This window comes from Typopeltis vanoorti, chromosome 12 (assembly GCF_054136105.1).
Source record: "Typopeltis vanoorti isolate ZY-2024b chromosome 12, IOZ_Tvanoo_1.0, whole genome shotgun sequence".
In the NCBI taxonomy this organism is placed as follows: domain Eukaryota; kingdom Metazoa; phylum Arthropoda; class Arachnida; order Uropygi; family Thelyphonidae; genus Typopeltis; species Typopeltis vanoorti.
This window is the reverse complement of record NC_143560.1, coordinates 85,520,330-85,532,387: the sequence shown is the minus strand read 5'-3', so window position 1 is coordinate 85,532,387 and position 12,058 is coordinate 85,520,330. Positions and strand designations below refer to the sequence as shown.

The 12,058-nt window shown below is 35.6% G+C and overlaps 1 protein-coding gene and 1 long non-coding RNA gene across 4 annotated transcripts in view; one reads left to right on the top strand and one right to left on the bottom strand.

The window, feature by feature from the left end:
- Positions 1 to 12,058, top strand: part of LOC150100954 (uncharacterized) — a 184,037-nt gene that overhangs the window by 20,508 nt on the left and 151,471 nt on the right. The gene's annotated exons all lie outside the window — the stretch shown is intronic.
- LOC150100955 (adenylate cyclase type 2-like) overlaps positions 1 to 12,058 on the bottom strand; it is a 176,415-nt gene that overhangs the window by 72,423 nt on the left and 91,934 nt on the right. For all 3 annotated transcript variants that reach the window (XM_090401092.1, XM_090401093.1, XM_090401094.1), the window contains 3 exons: positions 8,327 to 8,485; positions 4,518 to 4,659; positions 4,331 to 4,420 (listed from right to left, as the gene is read on the bottom strand). In XM_090401092.1, the coding sequence (XP_090257218.1) occupies positions 4,331 to 4,420; positions 4,518 to 4,659; positions 8,327 to 8,485 (391 nt within the window). The remainder of the gene's footprint in view (positions 1 to 4,330; positions 4,421 to 4,517; positions 4,660 to 8,326; positions 8,486 to 12,058) is intronic.

Sequence of the window (12,058 nt, the reverse complement as noted above, 5' to 3'; positions counted from 1 at the left end):
ATATATATATATATATATATATATATATATATATATATATATATATATTACATATGGTATATGTAATGGTATATAATATATACAAATGGTATATGTAATGGTATATATTATATACCATTTGTATATGGGATTATATAAAATACTGGTGTTTGGAGGTTTCGCTGTATCTTTATTGTAGGGGAGATTAATATATAATATCACATGGCTACACGCATTTTCTGTGAATGACCAAATTTCTAATTTCTCAGGGTTATTACAAAAAAAGTGAATACAAGTAGTTAGTCAATAAAGTAGTTATATATACGTGGGCTGTTCAATAAGTAATAAGACTCATTTTACTGTGGCGAAACCACTCATCACAGTATTAATTTCTGTGGAATAAAGAAATGTTGCTGTATGTATTAACAAAAGAGGTTGATAGATGGCGTATACGGGCTGATGTGCCAGAGTGTCATGTGACTAAACGCAAGTGCTCATCGGCGCGCCTACGAGGCGCGACCAGTCTTCGAAATGGAAGCGTCCTTGGAACAGTGTTGTGCGATTAAATTTTGCGTGCGTTTGCAAAAATCGGCATCGGACACTTTTAACATGATATGCGAAGCTTTCCACGATGAAGCAATGTCGAGGGCAAGTGTTTTTCGCTGGCATAAAACTTTTAAGGAAGGAAGGCAAAATGTGGAAGATCTTGAACGTGAGGGAAGACCTTCAACGTCCATCACAGAGACAATGATCAACACAGCAGCGATTATCATCAAGCACGTCAAAAGGAAGCGTCCATTGCTGAAGAATGGTTTCTTATTGCACCACGATAATGCAAGGCCACATATTGCTGGTTGTGTAGTGGACGTTTTGCAGAAGAACAAACACAGATATCTTACCACATCCTCCTTACAGTCCTGATCTCGCACCGTGCGATTTCTGGCTGTTTCCTCAGCTCAAGAAACCACTAAGAGGCCGCCATTTCGAAAGCAACAAAGCATTTGTAAAAGCTGCGGAGGCGGTTTTGAAAGAACTCTCAAAAAACGGACTCTTACATGTGTTTAAGAAGTGGACGCAACGTTGGGACAAATGCATCGCGTCTCACAGTAGTTACTTCGAAAAAGACCATGTAAATGATGACGATTAAAGGTAAATAGCCTGCGTATATATAAAGTTACTTGTATATACTTGTTAAAGAGCTAAGATGTTATTTTTTCCGGCGACATAAAATAAAATAATACGGGATTTACTATCCCCCTTAACTTGTATATACTTGTTTGTGTGTGTGTGTGTGTGTGTGTGTGTATATATACGGTATATATAAAAATAAATACTTGTGTATTGGTTAATTGTATATGTATGGATTACTTGTATCATATACAAAAATTAGTGTTTGGAGTTATACTGCATCCTTATTGTATGAGAGATTAATCTGACATACCGGGCATGTTCTTGGTGAATGAATGACCAAATTTCTGCTTTCTGTTTTGCAGTAGGTTATTTCAAAGAAGAAATTAAAAAAAAAAAAATAACAAAATCCCAGCAGTCTATTATAGAAAATCGCAATATAAACTCAGTATTTTGGAATTGTGCGTTCTTAATAATGTTGTGTTGCATATCGGTTATTAGGACTTGAGTGAAAGGAACAAATAACTGATAAAAATTAAATTATACTTAACAAGAAATTAGATTTATATTAGCTGGCCTAGTTGACCGAGTGGTTAGTGTATCTGCCCTCCACCCAAAAGACTGTAGGTTCGAATCCCGCCTTGGGCATGCATGTTTGTGGTTGTCTGTGAAAATACTAGTGGTGATGGTCGTGGACGGTAGATGGCGTTGGTGTAGATAATGATGATGGTAGTTGTGGTTCGTTGTAGTTGGTGAATTGAGTAGTGGCGACAGAGAGTTGTAGAGGAGGTGCCCTCCCTCGATGAGTTGTTGGATTCCCTGGAAAGATCACGTAATAATAATATTTTCATATTTATCCTTTACCCAAGCGTGAGTACATGAAGTAACATCACGACAAATATGGAAGTAATTTATATAAAGTTACAAACGATCTCCAAAACTCGGTGAGTGATCTAAAAAATCTCTCTTAACCTCACTAAGTGATCTGAAAGCATTCACTCAGAATACTCCATAGAGGCTCCCAGACAACTTTGTGTGAAATCTCGGACCTGCTCAGCAGTAGGCTTGGCCTACTGCTGAGCAGGTCCGAGCAAAATGTATCATTATGCACAGCGTACTTCCATTCAGTTGTATGTTGCCATGAATTATGGGAAGGGTCATTAGTTTCATAAGGATCATAAGGACATTTTGGCCTTATGTAGTGGTTGCTGGACCCGTGGAGATACTGAGAGCTTAATCAATGGTAGAAGTTATGTTTACACATACAAGTAAGAAAATGGGGTATTACCACATTATTAAAATGCTCTGGATAGCAAAGAATAAGAGACAAGTTTTTTCTTTCTTTTTTTGATTGGCTACAAGAAACAGTTTTATATATTTCGATTTCAGTTTTATATCCGTCATTTTCATGATTTATCTTGCATCCATGCAGTGGCTGAACAGTCCAACAGAGCGGGGAGCGATAAGATTATCAAGATAGTGTGATTTCTCTGTTAAATAACAAAATCTATTTATTTTTAGTTTTTTAATTTTTGAAAAATTGTGAATTTTCAGTTAAACATAAAACCACAACTGCGTTTTTTATCAGTAAAGATTAATAATATGAAACAAAGTAAAAAATTGACGTAAATTATATTAATAAAATTAGAAACTTAAAAAAAAACCGAGTATTTCACTAATAACAAATATTTGAATCATTTTATTTCCATAAACCTAAAGTATTTTTATTCGATATTTCAATATTGTCTTTGAATCTATAAATTACTCACAGCATTGTAATAAAAGACACGATTTTCGAAAAGCTTGTATATTTACCTTTTACTAATTTTTCTGGTTCGTGTCTTTTCTTTTATTACAACAGCGCACATGAAGATCATAGACGGTCATAACCGCAATACAGCATTTTCTTTATACTTTGTGTTTAAAATGAAAAGCTTCATGGTTCTTTATTCGGATCTAAATATATATATATATATATATTTCTATATAATTCGGAAACACTGCTCTAAAGACCAATCAAACCTTCAACAAGCAAGGGAAGGACTTAAGGACTCACAAAACACACCTGCCCAAGATCGGTTTCGAACCTGCAGCCTGCTGGTTAGAAAACGGATACGTTAACCATTCCGTAAACTAGACTGGTCTGTAATAAATGTTTAGATTCGCAACTGTGTTCATAACTGCCACGATTTCACCTCCTACAATATATCTATCGTTTTCCTTTTCAGTAGTATTTGTTCTCCTCTTCATAACATATATTCTTTGTATCGTCCTTCTAATACTTTCATTTATATCCAAATAAAACCATAATATCGAAGTGAATAGTGGATATGAATATGACCTTTCAACATTTTTTTTCTGAAACAAGTACAGCAAATTATTAAGTGCATCTGGTGTTAAGTTTGTCGAAAGGCCATATCATAGTCAGATACTTGATTGGGATTTGGCTTGAATTAGCAGTATTATTAATAACATGAGTCTAGTGGATTATGGCTCTTAATCGGATATATCTTAATGAATCTTCATCTTAATAAACAGTAAAGGAGAAATGTGACCACCGAATGAGACTAGCTAATCTAGATATGTAGTAAGTCGTATGTCAATATCAAATATGAATATACCAGTTAATGATTTATATTTGCAAATTTGAACTTAGTCTCCATTCATGGTGGTTTGTAGCATAATTCAAAAATAAAATAAAATAAACAAACAAAGAAATAAAAAATTAGTTGGAAAGTCACACATACTCGGTCTTTTGGGACAATCTTCTTGATTGTCATTACCTATTGGATTTGCAACTGCATGATTGAAATATTACATTCAACTTCGATTTCATTCTGGAATTCCGTGATTAAAATGACTGTAAAACTTTAAATATATAAAAATTTTGGTTTGATTTCATTCAGTTTCTTACTATAAGCAAACATGATTGCGTGTGGGAAACAGTATTCGGCCCACTTTCTTCTGAAAACTATTAACCTCTTGGCTCTATCGTTGTTCGGCGCATTATGTAGTCGGGGATGAACAACTGACTGCCATTCAGCGTCAGTTGTTCACCCTGGACTACTGTTTTCTATCTAACATACAGGCCATGTTTGATCTATGAAAAATGAACTATAATAGAATTGTTTTCAAAAATTTCTCCTAGAACCGATTAAATACGAATTTCACTTAAAGAAACGAATGAAGTTTACAAATCAAAATTTAAATGACATTTATTCACCTTTATCCTTGTGTATTCTCTTTGTACTGGAGAGAGAGATTGCAGTGAACCCTTACTGCTCATTTGATACAGAGATTCTCTTTTTGTTTCCTGTAAAAAAGAGTCAGTATCAGATTAATTTTCTTTGAAGTTATTCGCTAAAATAAGTCTAGATAATCAAATATTTCACCGTAAGAATGAATCATACTTGCTGAACCTTCATGGAAGAAATCAAAAATGTTTCTGTTTCTGAATCATTTCGGTTGTTATCAAATATCTGGCGATAAACAGGTTGAATATCATAACTGCCTTGCAACAACTTCTTGGTAGCCAAGGTGATGTGTACACATCTGATTAAAGAAAGAATTTTAAGAATATAGATCCATATAGTCTGTTTAATACAGACTCACTGAGCTTATTATATTACTTTAATTAAAATTTCCTTAATTAAGTACTAAAAAGAAATGAGAATCCTACTAAAGTGTATAACTTTAAAACTTTAAACTGTATAACTCAAAAGATAATTGCAATGCTAAAACGAACATTCACATGTAAAGATAAGGATGTTATTTTGCCTCTTTACAAGGCCTTGATAAGACCTCACTTGGACTATTGTGCACAGGTCTGGTCTCCTGGTTTCAGTTGTGATTCTGATATATTGGAGAGGTACAAAGGAGAGTGTTAAAAATGATATCAGGATTGTGGAATACTGATTATGAAGACAGATTGAGAATTTGTAGACTGCAGACACTAGCAAACAGGAGAAAGAGGGGTGATATGATTGAGACTTACAAACTTCTGAAAGGGTCATACAGGATTTCAATTGATGGAATTTTTCAATTTATGGAAGATGGGGAAAGGACGAGAGGGCATCCTTGGAAGCCGAGATTGAAGGCCGCCGAGAAGGGTGTCAGGGCTAGACCTTTCTCTCAGAGGGCGGTGCGTGATTGGAATGGATTGGCATTGGATGTTGTGAGTGCAAGCAGTGTGAATGAATTCAAGAATAAGTATGATAGCTGGTGTGTGTAGTGTGTGGCCTCCTTCGATCAGTCTCTGACTCCCTGGAGATCTCTCTTAGTAATAATAATAATAATTTCACTGTTGAAAATATATCTCTTACGTGAAAAGGAAAGATTGTAAGTAAACAAAAATAAAAATTGCAGTTAATAGAAATAAATTTAGCACCGAAAGTAATTAACTACGCATCACTCGTTGAGTGATTCACTATCGTATGGATCATTTATATGTGCAGTACTACATCCTGCGTAATTAATTCCTTTTTGTGTGTGTATGTGGTGTGGGGAGGGGGTTATAAAATGAAAACTTTCATTTCGATTCATTTATGTTTTATAACAAAATTCCATCTATTTTAAGACATATCTGCAATTTTTGTCAGGTGTCTTTTTAATGATTTTCGTGTTTCACTTCTAGTAGAGTTGTGTGCATAGAATGTTTTAAGTTTGCTTTGATTTATTGTATATTTTTGTGTTAGCGAGGAGTTAAATGTGTGATTGTGGCATACACTTTAATGAAAAAAAAATCGAAATTTTAACGGATCTTTCATATATATATATATATATATATATATATATATATATATATATATATAGTGGAAGTGGACCGCCCAAAGAAAGAGCGTCGATTCTAGTCGTCGACTAGAGGAATTTTTTCTAAAAAATTTCAGCCTTTTTTCGACCGGTTCCCGAGTTAGTCGATCTCTGGCACTGGAAAGCAGGTTTTTCGTCCCGTAAACTGAAGAAAATCGACCGTGGTACTCACACTATTTTCAGTCATTAAAAATAGTGTGTTAAGGTTCCACGCTTAGGTTCCACGATATGGTGGCACTTGTTAGCCGTCTCTTCACTGCGTGCCGCTTAATTGGTGATAGCCTTGGGCCAGCTATCTATGATTGGCTACCAGTCGAGATTGAACTGCCCACTCAGTCTCCAAATGTTAGATAGGGCTAAAACGGCCTCGCCTACTCCCTATACAGGAATAAAAGGTGTTAGCTGATTTATATATATATATATATATATATATAAATGTATATATATATATATATAAATGTATTCCTGAGCTTCTACTCGGTTGTTATGGTACATTTTAAAAATAGATATTTAATGACTTTAAACCGAGATAAAATATTAAGTTTTAATGAGAATGATACAACTAGTTTCAGCCTTCATCAGGTATCCACTAAAGGTAGAACACAACACTTGCAAGTCAGCTAGACTTGCAAGTGTTGCAAGTCTAGCTGACCCTGCACATAGTGCAAGACCAAGGCAACTCATGGTAAAAGTAGAATAAGCTCTGATCACTAATCTTAATATTTACCCATAATGCAAAGCACATCTCCTGGAGGAGATGTATGATGCTTTGTATTAAAGGCAAGGGGCCACTACCCAGACCGGTTTCGACCTTTATTGAGGTATCATCAGTGGGAGCCAGGCTAGAAATACCAAGATTTTAGTAATACAGAGCTTATAAGTATTTTACCAGAACAAGTTACATAAGGTGTTTTAACCTTATTAAATAAAAATCTCGGGAGGAGATATAAAAGTAGAAAGTATTTTACCTTGGGTATATATATATATATATATATATATATATATATATAGTTACAATATTAAATAGTCATACAGTTGGTCTTGCACTATGTGGAGGGTCAGTTAGACTTGCAACATTTGCAGGCGCAAACTTGACTAGTTTGTCTGTTTGCTTACTTGGGAAATGGAGTAAAACCAGGTTTAAAATAGCTTGGTATCTTTAACATTTATTATACCCAAGGTAAAATACTTTCTACATACATACATACATACATATATATATATATATATAAAGTTACAATATTAAATAGTCATACAATTATCCGACATTTAATATTTTTATATTAAAATTTTCAAGTACTTTCGTAGTTCAGTAACGATCCAGCTCTTTTGTTTGAAAAAATTGAATTCTTTTCCCATTTATGAAGTGAGGGACTGTTATGTAAACTTTTCAGATTAGGTGAGTTGTTAGTCTCGTATGGTGGTAGCAGTTTTCCTCCTGCAAACAGGAAGAAATCGAAATCTCTTCAGACTACTAAGGAACACACGAATTGGCAGATATGCAGACTGTATATTTGTCTTATAATTACCAACATTAGTTGAATAAGAATTCAAAACATCCTGACTTAACACGCTGCTTTGAGATATGAAAAGGATGATTAGATGGGATAAAATCAGCATGGCAGCTTCTTTCATGGTGCAAGTATGTAGCAACTACTTCTCTCAGATAACTGAGAAATCAACAGAGCTACGTGATAACGCTATCACTTGATTAACTTCACCGGAACCGACGTCAGTCACGTGACAAGTCCACTATGGATGTGAGAAAATATAGGTGCAGATAAGAAAACAATACAAGGTAAAAAAAAAAACATTAAAATGACAACAAATACAAAACATCCCAATAATCAAAACAATATAAGGAAATTGACTAAGTAGACAACAATAATAAACACAGTATAATAATAATAACGCAAAGTAAACACACAGGAGCAAATATTAGCTATAATATCACACCTGCTTATAATTAAATGTAGAAACGAGAATTAACGCAGTCAGCAATTCAAGGTATTTTGTGCCGAGACGTAAAATGGCAAGAGAATCCAGAGCGGAAATATTGACAGAAACAACCAACGAAAAATAAAAACTTCCAAATAAAGATACAGTAGTGCTGTTGGCAGTATTCCCACTACAAAGATTAACAACGAGAGAGAGAGAAAAGAAACTTTGATTCTCAAATTCAAAAATATACCTAACACCAAAAAACGAGCAAGTTGATAAATATAATGACAAGCAACCAAAAACCTCACTTTGAGTGACTAAATATAAATTAGTTTATCTGTCATTAACTAATACTCAAGTAATTCCAACTGGTGAAGGAAAATCTTGATATAACAGCCGCACAGCTATTAAAATAGTACGAACAACATGTAGATAAGATATAAACAAATTTTTGATGATCACTACCTACCCGGGTTTACCCGTCTGTTCCGTACGACTAGCGATTGTGACGTCACGAGACCAGATATCAAATTGCCATTTCCTCAAGCCCAGCAACCCGCTGAGAACACTTCCACTGTGAACCCCAATTCTCATGTCGACGTTTACGTGGCTCTCGTTGCGAAAAGTCCTTGAAAGATAATTGCAGAGTACATTAAAACAAGAAGTTCACAACATACTAGGGAAAAAAAAAAAATGCACAATCACGATACAACCGCACAACACAAACCAGTACCTTATCAGCACGTACCGATGGATAAAAGTTCATTTCCTTTGGTCAACTTGATCCGCTGATGCTTTTTCTTGCATGCTCGAGTTTTTTTTTTTTTTTTTTTTTTTCTGTCTCTCTTTATTTTGAGATTTCAACACACTGCATATAGTTTTCGGTGAAATAGGCTTACAAGTAAGCGAGAATTTCTGTGTTTTTGTGAACGTGGTTTGAATAATTTAATTTACTGCTATTAAGGGAAAATCCCAAATCATTAGGGCCTATTAACCAGATGGTGAGGCCTATTAACAACTGCAGTGCCAGTACTGCAACTACTGAATGATACAACCCGTTTCGAGTAAGGGGAAGAGGGGTTAATATGTTATTCATCAGGCGTGTCCGTTAACATGCGACGTGCCACTTTAATAACCTAACTCTCTACATAAATATGAATAATTAGGAGAGGACAACTAATGTAGTTTAATTATTTAAAATTATTTCCAATGTTCCATTCATAAATAATATTCATTTTCAAAATTAGCAAATGAAATATTGTAAATCAATTTAGATTATTCTTTAATTCTTAATTTTAATGTACTTATCGCTTCTTGTTTTCACTGACTTTTTTTTTTTTTTTTAGTCTGGTCATTAAGAGGCCACTTAATAACTCCAAGGCGTCGTATTAGTTACCCCAGTAACAGATCAATATCTCAATAACTGAATTTTTTAGGATGGAGGGGGAATCTTTTATCCTCTCTATGGATTAGAGTATCGCACCTTAAATAAATTTAATTCTGTGACTCTTGGTAACCGTCTAATGAGCTTTCCTACATCAAATAAATATTGTTTATATCTAGAAGTATATCCCATATAAGCAAGTCTAAACTCAATATTTGTACTTATTTGTGCTCCCGTAATTGATTGCTACTCCAGCCTGTACATGACATTCTTCTCTCAGACAAAGTAATGAAGCATCCATTTGGTACATTTTAATCGACCAATAGGCTGCTCGACTTAATAATTATCATATTTAAATACGAACGTCTTTTGATTAACGGAACAAACGATCAGATTATCGATTACGAAAATTTTAGTTTTGCCCTTCTTTAAAGTGAATCTAGAGATTGAACAGCATGAATTGCCTAGCGACATCCATCTCCTTGCAATAATTAAACCACAGTTACTTTTTTTTAGACAGCATAGAGATTTTACCAACAATCTCAAAGCACGCCCATTGCCCATTGTGAAAAGTGATTAAGGGTTCGATTACCCTTAATCCATTCCTTGTCTCTTCTGCCTTTAGGCCTTTAAAGGTTCAGTAGTCTGTTAGTAGCAGATTCTGCAGAGGAGATGATAGGGACAATCGCCTCTCCTTCAAGAAATCAGTCGATACCGACGACGCCCATTGGTTGGAAAGGCTTGTTCCATTATGGAACAAGCATTCGAATCTTTCTAGGGCGCGAAGAATTTTTATAAGGGTCTCTTGAAATGAAAGCCACTTGCGTCCAAGAGTCAAGTTATTCATTCTGCACAGCAGGCAAAACTGGCGAAACACACACACACACACACACACACACACACACACACACACACACACACACACACACACACACACTAAGACGGAGACTATACAGGAGGGGACAACTTAAATGTAGTTTAATTATTTAAAATGATTTCCAACGTTCCTGACATCACAGTCTTAGTTGCTTCGGCTGTAATTCAGAACAACCCAATCATCAAGAAATCAAAACAAAACAGTCCTAAAACTTTTAGTTGAATAACAGAAAAATAAGCTTTTTTAATTATAATAAATTTAAAATAAATGTTATTAGTGAAAAATAGAAATCAGTTATGTTAATAAAACATATATTAGAAACCCGATTATATTAAATTACTTTCCCTAATATCTGTGGCCATCTCCATTCAAACGAAAATCTGGAACTCCCACTAATCTGTCAGACAGCTCGGAACACCACACACACACACACACACAAACACAGTCGTCTGGAACTACTAATCAATAATAGTCAGTTCTTTTTCTTGTCATGAACTTTAAAAAGATTATGCATATAATCAATTTAAAGCAGAAATATCACAAGATTTTCTTTCTATCATTGCGGCCTTTTCGAGGTGCGGCTTTCGAAACAATCGGTTGAATGCTATTTTCACTAAAATGACTATTCAGTTGAAAAGGATTACCGATCACTGGCTGGACCAATCAAATTATAAGATGCAGTACAAAAGTAATGCCTCCTATTTTTTATATATATTTTTTTTTCGTTTGCTTTCTATTTGAGCACGGCAGAAAACTTGACCGTCACTTCTTCTCCATCCAGTGGCACTAACAGGCACTTAAGTGCCCAGGACCTTCCAACTATTGTTGGACCTCACAACCGCAACTTAAGGATATGGTGGTTATAAGACCTCCCAAAGTATCGTATGTCTGTAGATGCCTGTGTTCACGGGGCCTGTTTGCCTGTTCTGGGGACGAAAAACCCGAGTTTCCAAGTAAAAAAAAAAAAAAAACTACCTCCGTATGAGGCGGCTAACTCACCTTGAGTCGAAAAAGACTAGATAACGGTTCCTCACGTCTTGGACAGAATCGAACCCAGGTCTTTCCAACAAAGGGCTTCGTCCATACCGACTGAGCTACGCAGGCTTTACCGTTACTACTGACAATAATAATTTCTTGTTCCGACATAGCGGATGGCGTGCATACTGTCACGAGCGCAACCCACAAAAGTAGTATAGATGCACGTACGAAGCAGAGAGTGGTGATTAAATTCCTTATTGTGGATATTGTGGATTTAGTACCCATAACAAAGAAAGTGTCTATTTAACTTTTTATATGTGTATTGTTTGGAAATAAGTCAACGGACACAATAGTGTGAGGAACAAACGGCCATGGCGTTCATCTTAATAAGATGTAGGACCTCCTTTCGCTGCGATGACTGAAGCACACCTACGAGGTATACTTTCCACAAGCATATGATAGTGAACAATGGGAATTTTGGACCATTCTTCCTGTAGACATGTACTGAGGTTCTGGACTGTTATGGGCAAACATCCTTGACCTCACCCGACGCTTCAGTTCATCCCACAAATGGTTGAGATCAGGGCTCTATGGAGACCAGTCAAGTGAGGTGACGTTCATGTTCACAAACCACGCAGTTACAGCAGCAGCCTTATGACAGGATGCATTGTCTTTCTGAAAGAAACAATGGTCAGTTCTGTAGAAAACTTCCACAAAGTAGGAAGCATTGCATTCTCCAGAATGTTCAGATACCTCTCGAAGTTCAATGTTCGTGGCACCACAAATGGAGTCCGAGGCCAAACCAGGAAAAACAGGACCATACCATCACACCGTCACCTCCGAATTCCATAGTTGGGATTACGCACTTTGATAAGAGACGTTCGTGTGCTATATCCGCGCTTCACCCTCTGCTGTCTACTCGGTAGAAGATGTAGAGCGACTCGTTGCTCCATAACACAGCT